Here is a 25,387-nt window from a genome sequence, read left to right on the forward strand (position 1 = left end):
CTGAAGGAAAAATGGATGGCACTAAATACAGGGCAATTCTGGAAGAAAACCTGTTTGAGTCAGCCAGAGGTTTGAGACTGGGATGAAGGTTCACATTCCAACAGGACAATGACCTGAAACATACTGCTAAAGCTATACTGGAGTGGTTTAAAGGGAAAAAATTCCCTGGTAGACAACTGTGTTGACTTTGGACTTGATAAAACACAGTGGATCAACACCAGCAGATGAACTGGCACCCCAAATCATCAAAGACTGTGGAAACTTCACATTGGACTTCAAACACCTTGGATTCTGTGCCTCTCAACTCTTCCTCCATAATCTAGGACCTTGATTTCCAAATGGAAAGCAAAAATTTACTTTCATCTGAAAAGAGGACTTTGGACCACTGAACAACAGTCCAGTTCTTTATCTTGTTAGCCCAGGCAAGAGTCTTCTGACATTGTCTCTGGTTCAGGAGTGGCCTGATATTAGGAATGTGATAGTTGTAGCCCCTTTTCTGAAGATGTCTGTGTGTGGTGGTTCTTGATGCACTGACACCAGCCTCAGTCCACTCCTTGTGAAGCTCTCCCAAGTTATTGAATCAATTTTCCTTGACAATCCTCTCAAGGCTGCAGTCATCCCTGTTTCCAGCCAGCCTTTTCAGCAATGACCTTCTGTGGCTTACCCTCTTTGTGGAGGCTGTCAGTGATCGTCTTCTAGATAACCATCAAGTCACCAGTCTTCCCCATGATTGTGGTTGTGTATATTAAACTAGACAGAGAGATACACAGTATTTATACTGTTTTACTCAAACTCAAAACGAAATATTCTAATATTTTGAGGTACATTTTTGTGCTGTTGGCCATAATTATCAAAATTAAAACAACAAGAAAAAAAAGCTTGAAACATTTTATTTAATGTGTAATGAGTCTAGAATATACTACATTTTCAATTTTTAAAATAACTGATGGAAAATATTGAACTTTTTCACAATATTCTAATTGTTTGAGATACCCTTGTGTGTGTGTGTACACACACACACACACAGATAGATAGATAGATAGATAGATAGATAGATAGATAGATAGATAGATAGATAGATAGATAGATAGATAGATAGATAGATAGATCATGCACTTGGCAACTTCAAAATGTTCTCATGTGTTTCCTCAGTATTTAGTATTTCATTCATTCACCTATATTCAGGATCCATTTTATCTTGGTCAAGGTTTTGTCTGGAACACTGGGTGTAAATCAGAGACATATCCTGGTTGGGACACCAGATATTTATTGCATTTTGAGATAAATATTGAAAAGTGTGCTAAACAGGTTACTTTGTTTATTTGTTTACCAAACCAAATACCAATGACAGTAAACATTGTTACCAAATAGAAACTGCAAATTTATTCCATTATATTTGTATTAGAGAGTTTTCTTTAAGTTAAAGTTTTGCAAATTATATGATACAGTTATACTATCCAAACACCCAGATATACCATCTTTGATCCTGGCACAGTGCCTTGGAATGCTATAGGGCTGAGCAGTAAAATATGTACTCTGACTATTAATGCACCAATTAAAGTTTATTAGACTGTCATTATCAGTGACACTGTGAATCTCCCTCCCTCTCTCTCTTCCTCCTTCTGTCTGTCTGCCTGTCTGTCTATCTATCTTCCAGTTGGTTGATTGGTCTTCAGGTAGGATAGCCAAAATTAGATCACTTTTTCAGTCCTTTTCTCTCTCAGTTCTCAGTTAGTGTGCCCACAACACACTCTGTTGCAGTGATTCAGACAGAAAATAACAAGCGGGTGGAAGAGGGAACAAAAGTTCACCCTGGAGCTGCACTTCAGTGCTGTAGCCCAGGTGAGGAGTGGGCTGTTCGGATAGTTGGTACACACAAACACCAAGCATCGTGAAACTGTCAAAACAGTACAGCATTATGAGTATATCTTATTATTCTTCTTATTATTATTCTTATTCTTATTATTATTATTATTATTATTATTATCATTCATAATAATAATAATAATAATAATAATAATAATAATAATAATAATTATTATTATTATTATTATTATTATTATTTTATTATTATTATTATTATTATGCCTGCTATTTGTATTGAAAGGTAGACTGATTACTGATTTGAATTTCATTAACCCAGGACAACTAAGCTAAAGAAGAAAGAGCATCCATTCAAAGCCACACTGCATCTGACATTTAGCAGATTCTCCCAACAGGATGTGTCATTTGTTTCCACCAATTTGAGATGGAAAATAAAAAAGACACATCTGTAATTTCATTGATTACACACATCACTGAATATTTGAGGACCAAGCTTTTTACTGTTGCTTCTGTATCTGTCACCACATAAATACACACCCATGCACACACAGACACATCAGTGTACACACACACACACACACACACACACACACACACACACACACACACACACACACATTGTATTGTGGTACTGAGGATTTTTTTTTTAATTGAAGATGAATGTGATAATTTGAATGTTGGGCACTCTGAAGAGATGACCAAAAACAGCTTGAGCGTAATGAAAGAGCCATGCTTTTATGGATGCGCAGTGTCAAAAGAGGAACACAAATTAGCAAGTCTTCTCTTCTGTGGATGCTGAACCTCCGTCGCCTTGACACTGTCCTCAGATGCAATTGTCTCCGTTGGTTTGGACACATCCAATGCAGTAATTCTTGGATCAACAGATGTACTACCTTGGAAGTTGAAGGAGCGAACAACCGTGGCCGACCTCAAAAAAGCTGGAAAGAATCTGTCCATGCTAACTTGAAGCTATGGAATATCGCAGAGGAGGCAACTCAAGACCGTGCTGAATGGAGAGCTCTGCTGAAGACTGCTAGTCATACACACGTCTGACGTGTCAACTGACTCAAAACGGATAGTGAGTGAGTGTGAGTGGAGATGAGCATATCTTAATTTCTATGCCTGTTAGAATCAACGTCATCTGTTTTCACAGCTAATTGTTTTTAATTATGAATTTTCAGATTAATTTATCTCTGTTAGTCCCCACTTAGACAGGTGCCTTCAGCAATGTGGACATATGGGACTCTCATGCTTCTGTGGCATGTGTGCATGCCTAAGAAATTTTTTCTGTCAGAAATAAACAGTAAAAATATGTTCACACTTTTTGTTTAATATTTGCAGATAGATTAGATACTGTATATGGGGTTAATGATTTAATGACAGGCTTCTACTATATCTCATCTCATTATCTCTAGGCGCTTTATCCTGTTCTACAGGGTCACAGGCAAGCTGGAGCCTATCCCAGCTGAGTACAGGCGAAAGGCGGGGTACACCCTGGACAAGTCGCCAGGTCATCACAGGGCTGACAGATAGACACAGACAACCATTCACACCTACGGTCAATTTAGAGTCACCAGTTAACCTAACCTGCATGTCTTTGGACTGTGGGAGAAACCAGAGCACCCGGAGGAAACCCACGTGGACACGGGGAAGAAGAAGAAACCTTTATTTGTCACATGCACACTTCAAGCACAGTGAAATTCATCCTCTGCATTTAACCCATCTGAAGCAGTGAACACATGCGCACACACACACGCACTCAGAGCAGTGGGCAGCCACACCAGAGCACCCGGGGAGCAGTCAGGGGTTAGGTACCTTGCTCAAGGGCACCTCAGCCCAAGGCCGCCCCACGTCAACCTAACTGCATGTCTTTGGACTGTGGGGGAAACCAAAGCACCCGGAGGAAACCCACGCAGACACGGGGAGAACATGCAAACTCCGCACAGAAAGACCCTCGCCGGCCACAGGGCTCAAACCCGGACCTTCTTGCTGTGAGGCAACAGCGCTAACCACTACACCACCATGCCACCCCGCTTCTACTATATAATGTACATATTTACAAAGCTTTATGAAATACACATGTAGCTACAGACAATAATCTGAAATCCTGAATTTGTCTCTGCATGTAAAAGCAGCGCAGCAGAGAAGTGGCTAGCTGGCTGTACTTACTTAGTCAAGAAACCCTAGGAAAGGGACCCAACCCAGAACACACTGGATGGATGAAGAAGAAGAAGAAGAAGAAGAAGAAGTCATATTTAAGTTCAGTTATAAAAGATGCCCTTCGTACACACGTCCACGTGGCCTGAGCCAAACAGAAGCTGCAGTGTGGACCAATAAGTAGTGGTCAGATGTTCTTTGGGGTTCTACAGGATTCAAGGAGTCATGTTTCCCTTTATTTCATAAAGAAGAAAATCCCAGATTATGGAGGAAGTGAGAAAGCTGATACATCTAGCAAACTGATGCCTAAAGTGGAATAGAGTGAATGATGTGCGCTGGCACACACCATATACTCAGGACTCCTCTGCACTCAAAGCAAGCTAAATGAGGCGTGATTAGAGATAGGATAGGATAAGTATGTACATGTGCTTATGTAAATGTTTTCACCAACCACCATTCTTATGTAGGAATGAGTGAAAACCTGCCAATGTGCCAGGGAATGAAGAAATGGATGAATGGATGGATACAGTTCAGTATCAACTTTTAAGTGCAGAAAGTTGGTAAGAATAACTGACTCTCTGCATTTATAATACATACCTTTGAAATATTAACACACCTCATTACTGCACCTAAATCGAGTCTCTTAAAAAGTCATTCATTAGGGTGAAGGTCTGTCAGTTAGCCAACGCTGTGTCTATGTGAGTCATTTTTGTGTCTGTCCACTAGACTGTAATTGACTGAACCTTACTTCCCTTTATTATATTACTGACGGCTACCAGAGATGACCTCACCACATTTATCATTCAAATCCAGGGACTGAGGGCAATGACATCACCACAGCTCTACTACAAAAATGGTGTAAGGATTGTTAAATGAATTACAGACTTTAATTCATTCATTCATTCCCAGTACAGTACAGGCGGACCCATCGTGTGTGTGTGTGTGTGTGTGTGTGTGTGTGTGTGTGTGTGTGTGTGTGTGTGTGTGTGTGTGTGTGCAGCTCTGGAAAAAAAAATCAAGAGACCACTGCAAAATTGTCAATTTCTCTGGTTTTACTATTTATAGGTATATGTTTGAGGAACATGAACATTTTTGTTTCATTTCATCAACTATAACATTTCCCCCAAATTCCACATAAAAATATTGTCACTTAAAGCATTTAACTGCACAAAATGATAACTGCTTAAAACAACAAAAAAAGATGAAGAGTTTTCACACCTTGAATAATGCATAGAAATCAAGATCATATTCAATTTTAAACACCACAATACTAATGTTTGAACTTGGGATGAGTTCAGAAATCAATATTTGGTGGAATAACCCTGACATTTAATCACAGCTTTCATGCATCTTGGCATGCTCTCTGCCAGTCTTTCACATTGCTTTTGAGTGACTTTATGCAACTCCTGGTGCAAAAATTCAATCATCTCAGCTTTGTTTGATGGCTTATAACCATCTATCTTCCTCTTGATCACATTCCAGAGGTTTTCAGTGGGGTTCAGGTGTGGAGATTGGGCTGGCCACAACAGGGTCTTGATCTTGTGGTCCTCCATCCACACCCTGATTGACCTGGCTGTGTGGCATGGAGCATTGTCCTGCTGGAAAACCTAATCCTCAGAGTTGAAGAACACTGCCAGAGCAGAAGGAACAAGTTTTCTTCCAGGATAACCTTGTACATGGCTTGATTCATGTGTCTTTCACAAACAAAAATCTGCCCCATTCCAGCCTTGCTGAAGCTTCCCCCAGATCATCACCAATCCTCCACCAAATTTCACAAGGGGTGTGAGACATTGTGGCTTGTAGGCCTTGCCAGGTCTCTGTTCAACCGTTAGACAACCAGGTGATGGGAAAAGCTGAAAATTGGACTCATCAAAGATGATGACCTTACTCCAGTTGTCTATGGTCCAATCATCATAGGCCAAGTTTACATTAGACTGTATCTGTCTTGTTTTCTTCGCGGATGCACTGTCCGTTTACATTAAACCGCCTGGAAACGCCGGGAAACGGGAATCCGCCAGGGTCCACGTATTCAATCCAGATCGTGTCAGCTCCGGTGCTGTGTAAACATTGAGAATACACAGATACGCGGATACGCTGTGCTGAGCTCTAGCTGGCGTCGTCATTGGACAACGTCACTGTGACATCCACCTTCCTGATTCGCTGGCGTTGGTCATGTGATGCGACTGCTGAAAAACGGCGCGGACTTCCGCCTTGTATCACCTTTCATTAAAGAGTATAAAAGTATGAAAATACTGCAAATACTGATGCAAATACTGCCCATTGTGTAGTTATGATTGTCTTTAGGCTTGCCATCCTTCCACTTGCAAGTGGTAAGTGATATGCGCTGGGATCACACACACAGCGGCTCAGTCCCGAATCACAGCTTGTTCACTTCACTCGCGCACTCTGTGAGCTGCGCAAGGCCGGAGCGCGCACCCTCCAGAGGGCACTCGCTGTTCAGGGCGGGGTGATTTGGAGCGCAGAATGCCTGCGGAGCCGAGCGTATCCGTGTATTGGTGTTGCTGTGTGCACGCAAATCGTGTATTGGTGTTGCTGTGTGCACACTAATCGTTTTAAAAACGTTAATCTGATGATCCGCTGATACGGTCTAATGTAAACATGGGCATAGTCTTTAGCAAACCTCAGCCTGGCTCTTCTTTGCCTCTCATTGATGAAGCTTTTTTCTAGCTTTGCATGACTTTAACTCCACCCAGAGGAGCCTGTTTCAAACCATCCTTGCCATGCACTTTACCCCAGCTGCCATTTGCCATTCTTTTTGTAGGTCACTTGATGTCATCCTACAGTTGTTGAATGACATTTAAAGGAGTTGACGATCATCTCGGTCAGTGGACAGTCATTTTTGCCCTCTGCCTGTCTGTAACTTTATTGTCCTCAATGTTTGCTGCTTGAGCTTGTTCTTATGAACTGCCCTATTTGAAATTTTGAGGATTGAAGCAACCTGACGCTCACTGTATCCCTCTGCCAGTAAAGTCAGACTTGAACCTTTCTTTTTCTCACTTGAAACTTTTCTTTTCAACTCTTTTGGCATGATGAACAGATATTTTTGTGTTCCAATTAAATTTAAGCTACTCCGAGCACTGTTTTTGCCATCCAAACTACTCCTATTGCAAGAGGATAGTGATGACCACAGCAGTGTTTTTTTATACTTCTCATTAAACAAGATTTGGTTCAGGTGATCACCTAAGTAGTACCTTATTAAGTAAAATGGGATGTGTTTGTGTTGGAATTCCAGTACAGACATGGGAATTAAATGGCTGCCATACATAGTATGGGCGATTGCTCTAAGACAACGAGGGAGACTCAGCCTCCTCTAAAAATGACGAACATCGTGTAGGATGAATTGTGCTAGGCTTATGTTTTAGCCGACCTTATAACATTGCTATTTCAGATCCAGAATCATAGAAATATATGTGCTCAACCCACCTACAGTGCGAAATCATTCCGTTAAAACTTTCCCCAGTTCACCTAATGTGTGCGTGAGTTTTTCCCCCTTGTGACAACGCGATGCAGCCCAGCCTCAGTTGACTTCAATGGCATTTGGAAGCTATGCGCTTTTCAATATCAAAATGCAAGACGATTATTGGACAAATACTGCGAAAACACCCGCCCACGGACTCCCACGGACTCCGAGCCTCACATGGGAGGGACATGGCAAAGCTTTCCGCGAGGAGACTGGTGATTGGTGAAAGCGGCCGGATATTTTCTTTGATTGACAGCTCGTTTCAAATATAGACAGGCAGCGGTGAATTTCAGTTCAGTCCCATGCGGATTCGCAAGTGGGGTGGTGTATTGTAAGAGATCAGCTTACATTTCGATTTCATTCATTACATACGGTTTCTACCAGCTTTTTTAGTTTGTATATATTTTCATTGTAAATAAAGTGTAAATATAGTGTTGTCAAGTTTGCTATCTTAGTTCCATTAATTTTGTTTATTTGAGTGACTGAACTTGAACTTGAGGGGGCTAGTCAGCTAGCAAGAAAGCTGCGCACGGATGCCAAGCATTGTTGATTTAATTTTGGCGAAGCCATTTGCCAGTCTTCCTTTCGAGGAAAAAATTAAAATTAAAGAGCAGGGTAGACCAACGCCTCAAATTGACTTGGTGAAAAAGGTAGGGAATAATACTCGTTCCTTTCAGCTCTCCTGGTAAGAGAAAGTGAATTGGCTAACAACAAGTTCAGAGAAGACTCCCACCTGGTATGACAGGGTAACTGAACATTTTCTAGAAAAAGAAAGGAGGGCAGAATTTTCTTTTAAATAATACTGATATGGTGGTGACCCACATGAACAGCAGTAAATAGGCTACTTTAGTAATATGTCATGGATGGACCAAAAATATAGAATCTATTTAAAATGTTTATGCTGAGTATATTATATTGGAATATATATTTCTCTGGATATGAATTAAACACAGCTACAATTTGGAAAACATTTTTAAACAAAAACACAGCCGAGAACATTTCACACTACAGACCTGGATTAAAAGTGAAGGGTTATCAAAATTGTCAGTAAAACATTTCTCAGTCAAAATAAATAAAATATAGGGAAAGTGTCATTGAATGAAAAGTGTGGCACCCAGCTCTATGTTTGGCTCCCCAAGGTCAGTGCTTGTGCCTATTCCAGAACACTCTGCTGTTACTGCTGAGGTTCCTGACAAAGAGCTGCTTTCAATAATGATCAATTTTTAAACAACATGCCACAATTTTAAAATATAAAATGTTAAAATATACCCCCCCCCCAACACCACCATCATGTATATTGGACAGTAGGCTAATGGGCCAAAAGAACCTGTTATTTCACAGTTTGTGACCCTCCCAACAATCAGCCAGATCAGAGGCAAGAGTATGGGCAAAATTTATGTTTTTTTTGTTTTTTCTTTTAAAATCTGGAAATATCGTAACCGACCAGCCTCCCCTGTTTGAAAGACTACCAGCCGCCACTAATACATAGAGATGCAGATTTAAGAAAAGAAAAAAAAGAAGCAGTCTCTTATTTTTTTCCACAGCTGTGCATACATAAGTGTGTGTGTGTGTGTGTGTGTGTGTGTGTGCAAGCAAGAGAGAGAGAGAGAGAGAGAGAGAGAGAGAGAGAGGTGTAGTATACAGAGTTTTCAGAGAAACAGGACATTTTGCATTTTGAACAAAAATCCTTCATCAGATGTGTAAGCAAAGTGTGTCTGAAATTGTATGTGTTGAATCCATTTGATATTAGATAGACGACTGTAAACCATATGGGCACACGAGACATACCAGTTGACTGGTTTCACCTGCTGCAAGCTCAGCAGCACTTCTCACAGCTGATGAAGGACTGATAGCAAGACGGTTATAGTCAGCCCTCTGTGGGTACAGCATGGTACTACAGCAAAAAGTAAAGGGCAAGAGAATGCACGACATGAAACTCATCACAGTCTGACAGAGAGCGAGGCAAAGAACAAGGTAAAAAGGGTCCAGAAGGAGGAAACACTTAGAATACATATGCCAGCCACTACTGTCTAGTTTTCTACTCATTTCAGATTTTCACCCCATCTCTATGATTAGTGGAAAAGGTAAAATGTCATTTTCCACATTTATTTATCATCTGAGGGAGAATAAACTAAACTGAAAAAAATATTCATACCTTTAACCTTAAATCCTTGCTAAGCTTTGACACTTATTTGTTTCTTTTACTATCTTTATGTTTGACATAATCTCTGAGACTTAAATAAGAACAGAATGTTTTAAGGTGACACTCCTATGCCTTTACATTATGCTCAAGTTAAATTATGCTGCATAAGAATAAACAGAGTAAAGAGAACATAATAAACCTCTGAAAGGTATATATTTCTCAGTCTCACCAAGGCCATGATTTCATGAAAAAGCAAGACCCACATGAACACAGGGAGATCATGGAAAATTCTACAGAGACAGTATCTGCAGCTCAGGATCAGACTCTGAATATTTGGCTGAAACAAAAACCTTTAGCCATGTTAGGGATGAAATCATACTCTTGTTCTATAAAGTCCAAACTCCATCTGTTCATACATCATCAACAACCAGGTTATTCTGTTTGGGGTTAAGGTGGATCCAGCGCCTATGCTAGAAAAACAGAGCACAAGGCTGGAAGACACTCTGGAAGGAACACCAGTGAACTGTTGGGCACCACATATGAACATACACCCACACGCACTTAGAGGCAATTTGGAGTAGCCAATCTCCCTTCTGCCTTATTTTTGGAAGGGAAAAGGAAACTAGAGTTCCCGGAGAAAACCTACATGGACAGTAACAGGAGCTCAAGAGCTGCGAGACTCCAACACTACATACCTCTGCATCACAGTAACAAGAGTCCAAACATTATAAATTAAGGGGTTTTTTTAATCTTAAAACTTCAATGGCAAATTTCTGTAAAAGAAATATTCCAACACTGCAAAAATATAAGATGTAAACCTAAGTGAAGAAACTGCAATTTGAATAAAGGAAAAGTCATATAATATTTCTCATTATGATATTAAAACAAATATAAGACCAATAAACACACACACGCATGCACGCACGCACGCACGCACACACACACACACAGAGTACTGTGCACAAGTCTTAGGCACATATAAAGAAATGCTGCAGACCAAAAATGGCTTAAAATAATGAAATGAAATGTTTCAACATAAAAAAACAACTGTATAAACAGCAGTAAGCCATAATAAATGAAACAAAGTCAATAGTTAGTGTGAGACGACCCTGTGCTTTAAAAACAAAACAACAACACCAAAAAGCCCTTGTAGTCTGAGGTACAATGAGTGCAGTTTTATAAGGAAATGAGCTGTAGGTTTTACTGAGCATCTTACAGAACCAGCCACAGTTCTTCTAGACACTTTGTCACACTTTCTTCTTAATTTTCCAGCAGAACCCAGTCGCCTTCATTATGTTTACTTTATTCATCTGAAAATTGGTTTCTTATGTAATATGCTGCTCAGTTAGAAACTTTTTTTTCTTTAACATTTAATTTTGTGCTGGAAAACAGATGTTTGGACTCTAAAATGTTTTTGTACTGACTCAATAATGTCTAAGTCATAAAATAAAAATCTATAACAAAGTTTGTATGAAAAACATAAGGTGCCTAAGACTTTTGCACAGTACTCTCTCCCTCTCTCTCTCTCTCTCTCTCGCTTATATTGAAATAAGTAAACATCCAGGGCATCCTAAAAGTCAGAAGCCAATTAGAGTAAAGCATACACTGTACTAAATTTTGTATTTATTATTTCCAACAAGTTTGTTACATGTGAGCTCTTACACTCGACTCGTTTTCTCAGCTGCTATATCATGTTTTTGTGGATTTTGCTTTACATATTTGGATCAGTATATTTGCTCACCATTTTCCCATTGGTTCCTGACTTTTCTGATACCCTGTACAAGTCAGATTTATAATCTTATATTTGTTTAAAATCAGTGTGTGGCAGCGAGGGTGTGGTCGAGCATTGTCTATGAACGGCGAGGAGTCAGGTTGAACCAGCAGGTAAGGTGTGACAAGTTACATCTGTGCCTAATTCCTGTCTGGCTACTAATGTGTGTCTCTGTGTGTCTTTCAGATGCTCAGAGAGCTGGGGTACCCAGCACCGTGTGTGTGTGTGTGTGTGTGTGTGTGTGTGTGTGTGTGTGTGTGTGTGTGTGTGTGTGTGTGTGTGTGTGTGTGTGCGTGCAAATAAAATAAGCTAGTCACTGAAAAGTGAAAATAGGAAGGAAAAATAAAATACACCTGTACAGTGCAGCCTACCTCCCAGTTCCTCATTCCCAGGTTTCAGCACCAATGTGACAATGTTTACACTTGGGTCAATGAGGAACTGGGAGGTAGGCTTTATAATACAGGTGCATTTTATTTCTCCTTCCTATTTTCACTTTTCAATGACTTTAGCTTATTTTGTTTGCACACACACACACACACACACACACACACACACACACACACACACACACACACACACACACACACACACACACACGGTGCTGGGTACACCAGCTCTCTGTCTGGTTACTGGGCATCTGAAAGAGACACAGAGACACACATTAGTAGCCAGACAGGAATTAGGCACAGTGTAACTTGTTACATGTTACCTGCTGGTTCAACCTGACTCCTCGCCATTCACAGACAACACTTGACCACACCCTCACTGCCACACACTGATTTAAAAAAAATATCTCATCTCATTATCTCTAGCCGCTTTATCCTGTTCTACAGGGTCGCAGGCAAGCTGGAGCCTATCCCAGCTGACTACGGGCGAAAGGCGGGGTACACCCTGGACAAGTCGCCAGGTCATCACAGGGCTGACACATAGACACAGAAAACCATTCACACTCACAATCACACCTACGGTCAATTTAGAGTCACCAGTTAACCTAACCTGCATGTCTTTGGACTGTGGGGGAAACCGGAGCACCCAGAGGAAACCCACGCGGACACGGGGAGAACATGCAAACTCCGCACAGAAAGGCCCTCGCCGGCCACAGCGCTCGAACCCAGACCTTCTTGCTGTGAGGCGACAGCGCTAACCACTACACCACCGTGCCATGTGGAGCACAACCCCAATTCAAATAAATAAATAAATAAATAAATACGGTGTAAAACATAAATAAAAACAGATTATCATGATTTCCAAATCATGGAAACATTTAATTGAAAATAGTACAAGAACAACATATCAAATGTTAAACTTGAGAAATGTTCTTATTTTTTGCAAAACATACTCATTTTGAATTTGATGCCAGCAACAAGTTTCAAAAAAGTTGGGACAGGGGCATATTTACCAATGTGTTGCATCACCTCTACTTTTCTCAACACTGGAAATGTTGGGGAACTGAGGAAACCAATTGCTGTAGTTTTGATATACAATTTCAGTGGCTCAATATGTTGGGATCTCCTTTGTTGTATTTTGCACTTCATAATGCACCAGTGTTTTCAGTGGGAGACAGGTCTGGACTGGAAATTAGCAAGGCCTTCTTCGAAAAATATGTCATCTAGAGGGCAGCATATAGTTCCAAAACCTGTATATATAATTCAGCATTAATGATGCCTTCCCAGATGTGCAAGCTACCCATGCAATGTGTACTAATGCGCCCTCATACCATCACAGATGCTGGGTTTTGAACTGTATGCTGATAACAAAAGCCTGGAGGATGTGGTGTCCATGATTTCCAAAAAGAATTTCAAATTTTGATTCATCTGACCACAGGACAGTTTTCCACTTTTCCCTTTTCCACTGTCCCACCTTTTTTGAAACATGTTACTGGCACTTTCTTCAAAGAGCAATAAGATTTCTCAGTTTCAACATTTGGTATGTTGTCTTTATTGGGTTTCCATGATTTACAAATCATCACTTTTTTTCAATTGGGGTTGTAAATAAATGGATTTACTGAAAAAATTACATTTGTTTCTGAATAATATGATTTAAAATTAGTCAGGAAATAATACAAGATTGCAAATGGTTAAATGCTTGTCTTATGATAGTAAGAATCATTACTGTGACACTGCACAATAATAAAACAGGGTAAGGACAGCAGAACAGGGCCATGAAGCACATAAAGGTGGAGAAGAAAAAGAAAACAGGACTGAATCAGCATTGGCTGACCTTTAAATGCTGGACTCTAAATAAGGTGTCTAGGGAAACACAAAGTTATCAGGAGGATCAGGGATCCTTTACTCCAATTACACGAGCATTGCAAGACCTCTCCTTTGATGTGAATGCCTGTATTTCTGTGTCAAATCCACAATAACAAAGAAGCATAGCAGTAGCTTTCAGCAGCAATCAGCCCCTCACTCACCCTCTCTCTCTCTCTCTCTCTCTCTCTCTCTCTCTCTCTCTCTTTGTAATTTCTCTCTGTGCTCTCCTTTACCCAGTAAGAAAATACTGTAATTTTAATCAGAATCTACATTATCACAAAGACATGTTCTTTCAGATTCCAAAAGTGCATTAATTATGTAATTTTATTTCACTCTCTATCTCACCATCACATTTGTATTTCATCATTTCTCTTCTCCCTGTTCTCTGATACAATCTTCTTCTGCCTGCACAAACACACTCAATCCTGAACATCTTCTGTTTGTTCTTGTCTTCTCATGTTTCCTCACAACAACTTAGTGTCTGTATTTTATTTTCATAATTCTGTCTCCTTGCCATCCCTCTTGACCCCCACCCTCTCTCTCATTCTCTCTCTCTCTCTCTCTGAATGGGTGTGGATAAAATGCGGCACTAGCTTGCTGGGAAGAAACAGTGCCAAGTTTCCATGACAACCACAAGGTGACAGAATGGGAAGTGATATATAAAAACACAGTGTTTCTGAAAGTCCGGAGGAAATTCAGGGGGTCAACTTAATTAAATATTTTAACATTGCAATTTCATTTTATTCTCAATGTGCTAGTTTCCATTCCAGTCAATGATTTGGTCACTAACATTCTTTTTCCTGTTAGTCTATGGAAAAGGCCACTCACTGCAGGTTAGCCTAAGGTTACTTTCCACATGCTGACATATTCTGCATAATGTGTTTATGAACCCAGTCATTTAACACTCCTAGTGCAGCACATACAAGCTCAGAGAAAACTGGAAGGAGACTTGAACAAACAAAGACAGCAAATGTACAGTTCTGCACATCAAGGTGCAACTTTCTGTCTATTTAATTGCATGTAGCATCATAATAAATACATAATAATACATGGATTATAATACATTATATGTGCCATCTAATGGTTTGGATTAGAAGGCAGTGTTTAGGTGTGGTTGAAAATGATGATGTCACAGCTGTGAGCTCAGCTTGCTTGCCAAGAACCCCTGCTGTTGCAGAGCTGTAAGGAAAATTACTGGCCCTTCCCCCAACTTGTCTTTCTCCTTCTCTTTATCTACCTTATGCCATCTCTCACCCCATCTCATTCTCTTATTTCTGCATCTCTTTCCCTCTGCTGCCTCATTCATTGTTTATGCTTTTTTCTTTTCTATCTTTGCTTCTACCATCCCTTTTCCTTCCCTCACACATACACAAAATGAATAAAGCCATGTGTTAACTGACACTCCAACAATAATCAGCAATACAAGATGACCTGGCCATTGCACAACCAAGGGCTGTTTATATACAGACATTAGTGCATGCAATTAAACAGAATACAAACAGGCTTGCTGCCACACCATAAATCCCATCAGGCCTGTGGACACCAAAAACTCTCCAACTGTGTCTTTCACAAAGAATTTATTGAAATACACAGTGACCTATAACAACATATGTATGATTTATGCTGTGCAACAGTGATGTGGGTTATATAAATAAACTCAGGAAATAAATAAATAAAGTCTCTCTCTCTCTCTCTCTCTCTCTCTCTGTGTGTGTGTGTGTGTGTGCACATGCATGTGTGTAACCTCAATCTCCCTGAGAACTAATTGCCACAGCAATCAATATATCTGACAAAGTATTTTTTTCTATTTTTTTCAGTGAAAAAAACCCCGCTTTGCTGAAATGCTTACAGGATGAAACAATATTATACTTTCATCAGGGGAGAGAATGATGATGAAGAAAGAAATTGCATGGGGGATGGGGGCTAAAAGAGAGAGCTAAAGAGACAGAAATAAAAGAAGGAAGACAGAGAGAAAGGAACAAAAACAATGTCAGAAAATGGAACAGCAAAATGTTACAAGGAAAGAAGTAGAAAAATGTACTGTAAGAATATGGGCAATGTTTTACACAGAGTGGGGCAGACCTTGCATAGTTAGTGAAATTACAAAGCAATTAGACAAAAAAAAAAAATCATTTCAGACAGCATTGATTCTGTACTATATCACTCTGCAATGTTTCTGCAAAATATTTCACAGATTTGTGCAAGAGAAAAATATATTTAAAGCACAGGATGATTGCATCAATTAAGAATAACATTCAGAGTAAGAGAACTGGAGAGTAATTGAAACTGCAGTTTTCAGGACCATGGACAGCAAACATAGCTCTTAGCAGCAGGAAAAAAAGGAAAAAAAAAAACTTCCTTACACTGAGAACTGAAACAGGCCATTAGTATGTGAAGTATTTAGTGACTGTAAATAAAGACACCACAAATAATGTACCTTTAGAAAAAAAGTAGAATCTACTGCCTGTAATAGTTCTTTAGAGCATTTCTCTGTCAGAGAGGATCCCAAGTGTAAGCCTGACTAAAAACTAAGGACATATGTCAATCCCCCTTTAATTAACCCATTTTGGACAAGAATCTTACATTGTCATTATTAGGAAGTGTTTGTCTTTGGTTAAATGTGTCCCCATCGTTTATACTTATCAGTTCAGCATCTGCAGGTGGAAATGGTGCAGGAAAAAACACTACATCACTCTTTAGGATATCAGAACTAAAACACACATCATACTTCTGGGTAGAGTTGGAATAAGACGAGCTTCCATCAGGATGTGTGGTGATCACTGAGGCGCTGTATCTATTGAAACTGCTGTCTGTCCTGCAGCATTTTACTGCTATTAAACTGATCAGACTCAGTAAAAATATCATGTTACTGCTCAGTGGAGGAACACCAGAGTCTGTGACTTGAACTTTAAACTGAAATGTTTTTATTTCCTCATAATTAAATGACTGTAAGGTATGTACCTCACCATTTTCAGTATTTATAGTAACTGCAGAAAACACATGGGGTGAACTTTGTGAGTCTAATAATTCACAAGTTAATTTAGAATTCTCATTTAAATCTGGATCAACAACTGAGAGCTTGTGACTAATCTGCCCTTTGGGGACATTTTCTTTGACATAAACATTGACTACATGATCTGAAAAATGTGGCGCATTGTCATTTATGTCTGACACTTCAACTGGAAAAACTTGAGTACTAGAAAGAGATGGGGTTCTGTCGTCTACTGCTATAATAATAATATTATACTGAGCTTCATGTTCTCTGTCTAAAGGCCCATCCACCACAATATAATAATTCTTATAAGAAAACTGTAGTTTAAATGGAACTTCACCTAGCAAGTTACCATGTGCATTACCATTCTTCCTGGAATCTTTATCACTTATTGTTATTAAAGCAATGGTGGTACCTTTTTTTGGCATTTTCCAAGACAACATTTATCTGGGATGTCAGCGAGATTTCAGGAGCATTATCATTCACATCGACAAGCTCAATTAATACTTTACAGTGTGCAGATCGAGGAGTCAGTCCCATGTCCTTCGCCTGCGTGTGGATTTTATACACATTTTGTGTCTCAAAATTGACCGTGCCTTGGACAGTAACTTCCCTGGAAACGGAGTCAATGCTGAAAATGCCACTGTTTTTCTCGTCGCTGTCCTGGTTCACCAAAGTATAGAATATTTGACCATTTACTCAATCATCTGCATCGGTTGCATTCAGATTAATCACAATTGTCCCAATAAGAGCATTTTCGTGAACACCAGGGCATTGTTGTTAACATCTTGCACATCACGGGCGATTGCTCTAAGACAACGAGGGAGGCTCAGCCTCCTCTAAAAATGACGAACATCGCGTAGGAGAAATATATGTGCTCAACCCAACTACAGTGCGAAATCATTCCGTTATAACTTTCCCCAGTTCGCCTAATGTGTGCCTGAGTTTTTCCCCCTCGTGACAGTGCGATGCAGCCCAGCCTCAGTGCACTTCAATGGCATTGGGAGCTATGCGCTTTTCAATCTCAAAATGCAAGACGATTATTGGACAAATACTGCGAAAATGCCCACCCATGGAGTCTCACGGACTACCAGCCTCAGTGGACTTCAATGGCATTTGGGAGCTATGCGCTTGTCAATCTCAAAATGCAAGATGGTTATTGGACAAATACTGCGAAAATGCCCGCCCACGGACTCCGAGCCTCACAATGGGAGGGACATGGCAGTTTCCGCGAGGAGACTGGTGATTGGTGAAAGCGGACGGATATTTTCTTTGATTGACAGCTCGTTTCAACTATAGACAGGCAGCAGTGAATTTCAGTTCAGTCCCATGCGGATTCACAAGTGCTGTGGTGTATTGTAAGAGATCAGCTTACATTTCCATTTCATTCATTACATACGGTTTCTACCAGCTTTTTTAGTTTGTATATATTTTCATTGTAAATAAAGTGTAAATATAGTGTTGTCAAGTTTGCTATCTTAGTTCCAGAAATTTCGTTTATTTGAGTGACTGAACTTGAACTTGAGGGGGCTAGTCAGCTAGCAACAAAGCTGCGCATAGATGCCAAGCACTGCTGATTTAATTTTGGCGAAGCCATTTGCCAGTCTTCCTTTAGAGGAAAAAATTAAAATTAAAGAGCAGGGTAGACCAGCACCTCAAACTGACTTGGTGAAAAAGGTAGGGAATAATACTCGTTCCTTTCAGCTCTCCTGGTACGAGAAAGTGAATTGGCTAACAGCAAGTGACCCACATCAACAACAGTAAATAGGCTACTTTAGTAATATGTCATGGATGGACCAAAAATATAGAATCTATTTTAAATGTTTATGCTGAGTATATTATATTGGAATATATATTTTTCTGGATATGAATTAAACACAGCTACAATTTGGAAAACATTTTTAAACAAAAACACAGCCGAGAACATTTCACACTACAGACCTGGATTAAAAGTGAAGGGTTATCAAAATTGTCAATAAAACATTTCTCAGTCAAAATAAGTAAAATATAGGGAAAGTGTCATTGAATGAATTGTGTGGCACCCAGCTCTATGTTTGGCTCCCCAAGGTCAGTGCTTGTGCCTATTCCAGAACACTCTGCTGTTACTGCTGAGGTTCCTTACAAAGAGCTGCTTTCAATAATGATCAATTTTTAAACAACATGCCACAATTTTAAAACATAAAATGTTAAAATATACCCCCCCCCAACACCACCATCATGTATATTGGACAGTAGGCTAATGGGCCAAAAGAACCTGTTATTTCACAGTTTGTGACCCTGCCAACAATCAGCCAGATCAGAGGCAAGAGTATGGGCAAAATTGATGTGTTTTTTCTTTTAAAATCTGGAAATATCGTAACCGACCAGCCTCCCCTGTTTGAAAGACTACCAGCCGCCACTGTTGCACATATACCGTTATCTGCAATGTGCCCATTTTGGGAGATTTTTCTCCATCAACAGCTGTTAGAATGAGATGAATTACAGACTATTTTTCTCAGTCTAAAGCTTTCTGTAGTACTAATTCAGCAGATACACTTTACTCTCCACTGGTCTGTACATCCAGAGAAAAAATGCTCACTTTGGCTCAGCTTGTAGCTCTTTACCGAGTTACTCCCCAGATCAGGGTCTGAAGCACTTGGCAGCTGAAATCTGTCCTCAACAATAGCTAACTCTGATATATTAAAATGCTTTGACTTAACACGAAACAAAGGCGCATTGTCATTTACTCTCATTCTCTCATCTCATTATCTCTAGCCGCTTTATCCTTCTACAGGGTCGCAGGCAAGCTGGAGCCTATCCATCCAGTATATTCACCTTGATGTGAAACAAATTCAATGGATTATTCACAACAGCTTCCAAATGCATGGAACATTGTGGAGAGGCAGAGCAAAGCGCCTCTCTGTCCAGTCTCTCACTGATGAGCAATACCCCTGTTTTCAAATTAACCTCAAAATACTTCTTCCCAGACATGGAAGCGATGTGAAACATGTGCGATTCCAGTTCTTGAATGTTTAAGCCAAGATCCTTTGCTATATTTCCAACAAATGTCCCAGCATTCACCTCCTCTGATACCGAATAAGCAATCTGAACAACAGCAAGGTTCACGATGGTTATTAAAATCACAACAATAAGAATGAAGAAGAGTTCCATTCGGTTATCCATTACACATAATATTGTGCAATCCAGCGACCAAAAACAAATAATTAAAATGTTGCTCAGACACAGTCTTTTAGCACTGGCCATATGAAAGCTCTTCTCGTCAGGTCCACTTTCATCAGGAGTGGGGAGCAAAGTGCATGAGCAGTGCACCATTCACAGATGAGCAGGCACCAAAACTCATCTCATCTCATCTCATCATCTCTAGCTGCTTTATCCTGTTCTACAGGGTCGCAGGCAAGCTGGAGCCTATCCCAGCTGACTACAGGTGAAAGGCGGGGTACACCCTGGACAAGTTGCCAGGTCATCACAGGGCTGACACATAGACACAGACAACCATTCACACCTACAGTCAATTTAGAGTCACCGGTTAACCTAACCTGCATATCTTTGGACTGTGGGGGAAACCGGAGCACCTGGAGGAAACCCACGCGGACACGGGGAGAACATGCAAACTCCGCACAGAAAGGCACTCGCCGGCCACGAGGTTCATAGTGCAACAATTCGATAACAACACCATGAGGTGTTTGTTGACAAAAAGTTGTAGTGATTATTTTAAAAAGAACATAAAATATCCAAACCTAGTACACCTTTCACACATTTAATGTATAGATTTAGGCACTGCCTAAAAGTGGAGCTCCCATCTGTTTCTGGGTTGTAGAGTTTTCTTATATCATAGCCAGCCTCTTTTGTTTTATTTCTTTACTGTTATAGTTACTATACTGTTTCCTTATGTTGTATAAAACATACACAGAAAGAGAATAGCTCTGGAATGATGAGTAGAGTCAGGGCAGTCATTTTATTTACAAATTCGATTTCACCATTGCTGAGACAAGAATACAAAAAAAAAAAACATATTGGAAAAATAATATGTTGAAAACAAAATATAATACAATGAATAAGCTGCCCAGTATGAAAACCCAGGATAAAAACATAGTAGGATTAAAAACTCCTGGGAATGTACACCTCATTTGAATGCAGTGCATGTAGCTCTGAGGATTAGAGCTTTGACTTTGAAAAGATGATAGAGGTTTTTTTTAAAAAAGTGCAATTGAGGAAATATTTAAAACACTCAGCATTGGCATTGTCAACATACTAACATTAAGAAATTGTGTTATGAAACTAGAAAGACCATTAAAGAGTTTTCTAGAGTTATAGTTTGTTTGTAAAAGATCAAATTTTTTTTTTAGAAGTGTGCACATTTTGCACGAAGGTCTCAGGTCCTTATTACACGGTTATCAAAATGAATAACACACGTACACTGTAAACCCGAATAAGTTGAGTTTACTTAAAAAAATTGAGGAAAGTGGTTGCCTTAAAAAAAATAAGTAATTATTAATGATTAAATTGAGTACCTTAAACTTACAATCTTCTGGTAAGTTTAAGGTACTCAATTCAATCATTAATAATTACTTATTTTTTTTAAGGCAACCACTTTCCTCAATTTTTTTAAGTAAACTCAACTTATTCGGGTTTACAGTGTAATGCAGTATGTTGAGACAGATTTAACTCATCAGAAAACCATCAGAAAACAACTCGATGGGTTATCCACTACTCAGCTGTTGGGTTTCCTGTGGTGGCACGCATGCACAGGACCTAAACCATCAGAAAACAACTCAATGGGTTTCTTTAGGTATCCACACTCTATGCCTATGGGGCTCCGCTTTCGTGGGCAATAACAGAATGAATTCTGACAAATAAGGCAAACCATTTTATCTAACATTTTTAGTGTCTTTTCACCCGGAAAAAGAAATATTGAATGAAGTTTTTTTCTTTTGAAGCTTTCTTTTAGTTTTTTTCCAATGGAAAAAAATACAATGCATAAAAAACAAACAAAGAAACAAACAAACAAGCAAAAAAAAAAAAACAGAGGGTGGGATTCCCAAAAGCCTCTTAACACTAAGAGTGTCTTAACTCAGAGAGAGATTGTTTGTTCCGCTGCTCGATCTACCATTTAACAATGATCTTTGTGCTACGATGCTTATGGGAAACTCAGCAGAGAGTAATTACCTGTACAAAGGTGAAGTATTCTGTGAGCAAAAAATGAAGATTTTACAAGCAAACAAGGGAAAAAAGTCTAATAAACTATCATTAAAAACAAAGAAGCAAAAATATTAACTATTGTTTCATAATATGTTGTTTTTGTTGTTTTCTCTTGTTACTCTATGCAGCACTAAATATACATGAAATAAATTGAAATGAAGTCAAAGCTAAAGTCTATGTTTAGATTATGCAAAAGGAGTCTATGTGCAGAGGTTAAAAGAAAAGGCATGTGAGACAAACAGTCACAGCAGACCCTACTCAGCTCTCACAGTAAACTGGGAGTTATGAGAAATTATAAGACCTGAGATCCACAGGCCCTTACCTTCTCTTTATGTGGAAGTGTTTGTGTTTGGTTAAAGGTGTCATCTCCATTTATACTGATCATTTCAGCATCTGCAGGTGGAAATGATGCAGGGAAAACAACTACATCACTCTTCAGTGTGTCAGAACTAAAACAAACAATGTACTGTTGAGTAGATTTGGAGTAAGACCAGCTTCCATCAGGATGTGTGGTGATCACTGGGGCGCTGTATCTGCTGAGACTGCCGTCTGTCCTGCAACATTTTACAGCTATTAAACTGATCAGACTCAGGAAAAATATCACTGAAACTGACACAATGGCGATCAGTAGATACATGTTTATATCCGAGAAAGTGTCCTCCTTTATTGGTGCATGTTTCAACTGAGTCTTTATGTCACCTGTGCTCTCAACAACCACAACATCAACAGATACAGTGGCTGAGAGTGAGGGCTCTCCGTTATCAGAAACCAAAATGACTAGTGGGTGAGTTTTCAGGTTGTTGTCACTCATTCTCCTCTTAGTCCTGATCTCTCCACTGCTGGTTCCGATCCGGAAGAGGTTGTTTCCTTTGGGGTCAGAGATGTGATAAGAAAGCCGGGCGTTATATCCAGAATCTGAGTCTACAGCTCTAATCTTGGCTACAAAGTAGCCCGCTTCAGCAGAATAGGAAATGTTCTCAGAGTGAACAGATCCATGATCAGAATAGGGAGTCAGAATCCCAGGACTGTTGTCATTCTCATCCAGGATAAAAACATTCACAGTCACGTTACTGCTCAGTGGAGGAACACCAGAGTCTGTGGCCTTAACTGTAAACTGAAATGTTTTCATTTCCTCATAGTTAAATGACTGCAAACTATAAAGATCTCCACTATCAGCATTTATGTTTATCATGGATGAAAAAGGGACATTTCTAGAGCCTTCCAGCAATTAATTTTCTAGCATTGTCTGCAACATCACTCTCAAAGACAGATACTGTATAAATAACAGATCCAACTGTTCTTTTTTACATACACATTAATAACTGGCTCACTAAAGCATGGCACATTATCATTCACATCTGAGATGTGTACAGTAATGAGAGTGGTGCTGGAGAGAGGTGGAGTCCCTTCATCAATCGCCATGATAATCATGTTATCCTGAGATAGACTTTCTCTGTCAAGAGGTCCATTTACAACTAATGTATAATAATTCTTATATAACTTTTGAATCTTAAATGGAACAGATCCTAGGATTTTGAGTGCTACCTGACCATTTTTACCAGCATCGTTATCGATCATGGTTATCATTCCCACCATTGTGTCAACCAGTGTATCCTCCTTAATAACGTCAACTAATGAGGTCACAGATATTTCAGGAATGTTATTGTTAATATTAATTATTTCTACTAGAATTTTGCATATTGCCACTCTTGGATTATTCCCTTTGTCCTTTGCCTGTACCCAAAGTTCAAGCATGTGTTTCTTTTCGTAATCTACATCACTCATCACTACAATTTTGCCTGTTTTGGGATTAATTGAGAATGCATGAAGGTTTTTATCACTGTCGTGGTTAACAAAGGTGTATGTAATTTCTCCGTTAACTCCTTCATCCAAATCACTGCATGCACAGTAATTACTGGAGTACCTGCTGAGGCATTCTCATTAATTCGAGCTTTATACAGTGATCTACTGAAAACCAGAACATTATCATTAACATCCATTATATTTATAATCACAGGGATCATTTCTATCTGTCTAAAGCTTTCTGCAGGACTAATTCAGCTGATACACTCTACTTTCTGCTATGTACATCCAGCAAAAAGTGTTCATTTTGACTCAGCTTGTAGCTCTTTACAGAATTACTTCCTACATCTGCATCATATGCACTCAGAAATGCAAACCTCTCCCCTGGAGGAGCCAACTCTGAAATATTTAACATCCACTCAGTCTGTCGAAATACTGATGAATTGTCATTAATATCTAAAACATTCACTTCAAACCTATAAATATTCAACCATGACTTAGCAACAGCTTCTAGTGCTATAGAACAGTGTGTGCTGTGTTCACAAAGCTCTTCTCTATTGAGTATTTCTTTAACACTGAGAATACTGGTCTTCCGATTAAGATCAAAATACCTGCTATAAGCTTTGGTAACAATATAGAATCCTCGTCTGTCAAAGTCATGAACATTTAGATTTAATTCCTTTGCCAAATTGCCGACTGGTGTGTGCCTGGGCCTGCTTCTTCTGAGATGTGATACATAATTTGCCCATTCACAAATCTCCATAAATTAAGCAGTAGAGAATAACACAAGTGAAATCTTTAATCCGCTGATGGAGCCATTTTACTGCAATACAATAGCTCTGTCAAGAAAAAAAAATGCATTCCTGAAACTGCAAAATGTATCTTGTCTGCATTTAAACAGCAGCTAAGCACAATGGTGTATTCTAAACAAAGCTGTCTGGGCAGCGGAGCGATAGCCCTGCCTCAAGAAAGGGGGAGAATAAAAAGTAGCCTACATGCAATAGCGTAAAATGGAAGGCTAGTGACATCATGTGAATAGCTACAGCCCTTAACGTTATTCCTGTGTTTGTATATAATTTTTATTTAAAAATAAATAACTCAATAAATTAGGACTGCAGTTTCCAAATGACAGATTCCAAACTTTCCAACTGATTGCTCAGTCTTTTCTGAAATTTGCATTTCCTGCATCTTTGTATGTATCAAAGAAAAGCTCATGCATAACATCCTTCTTTTCCTACAGACATCAAAAGTCTACAGAGTCTTACCTAATGAAGGTGGACTGAGAAATGCAAGACATTTTTTGATGCACTACTGGAAATTCATCAACCCACTGATATTCTCTTAACATTAAGAGAACTTGTCTTAACACTAACCTGATTCAGTTTTAATTCTAGGTTTTATAATCTCACCAGAGGTTATCAGTATGCGCACTAAATATGCAAACCTCTTCAGTAGATTTGTTGAGAAGTTTTTTTTAACAATTTACACGTGCATATTGTTACTTGGGTTTCATTCATTCATTCATTCATTCATTCATTCGCACATAACTATCTGTCACTGAAAAAGCTCCAGCTGTTCATATCTTTATTTCCTCACATTTCACCCAGCCCTGGCGTATATATAGACCTGTCAGTGATGTCAAACAATTCATTTTTGAAAGCCACCATTCATTACAAACCTACAGACTCTCTTTCCTTTCTCCAATTACTGATCTTTGTAGTGCAGATCAAGACTTCCTCAGGAAAAACCGTGATTATCTTTATAA

General features: G+C 39.3%; 2 protein-coding genes and 2 pseudogenes across 5 annotated transcripts in view; all 4 read right to left on the minus strand.

The window, feature by feature from the left end:
• The window catches only part of LOC132882003 (protocadherin alpha-C2-like), a 107,927-nt gene that overhangs the window by 41,015 nt on the left and 41,525 nt on the right, over window positions 1–25,387 (minus strand). The window lies entirely within an intron of this gene.
• The window catches only part of LOC132882007 (protocadherin alpha-2-like), a 74,507-nt gene continuing 58,441 nt past the window's right edge, over window positions 9,322–25,387 (minus strand). The window contains exon 2 of the mRNA XM_060915174.1: window positions 9,322–9,356. Coding sequence (XP_060771157.1) covers window positions 9,330–9,356 — 27 coding nt within the window. The 3' untranslated portion in view covers window positions 9,322–9,329. The remainder of the gene's footprint in view (window positions 9,357–25,387) is intronic.
• Window positions 16,185–19,932, minus strand: LOC132875631 (protocadherin alpha-10-like; annotated as a pseudogene).
• On the minus strand, window positions 22,005–24,919 carry LOC132875636 (protocadherin alpha-3-like; annotated as a pseudogene).

The sequence above is a fragment of the Neoarius graeffei genome, chromosome 2 (assembly GCF_027579695.1).
Source record: "Neoarius graeffei isolate fNeoGra1 chromosome 2, fNeoGra1.pri, whole genome shotgun sequence".
NCBI classification, from domain to species: Eukaryota; Metazoa; Chordata; class Actinopteri; order Siluriformes; family Ariidae; genus Neoarius; species Neoarius graeffei.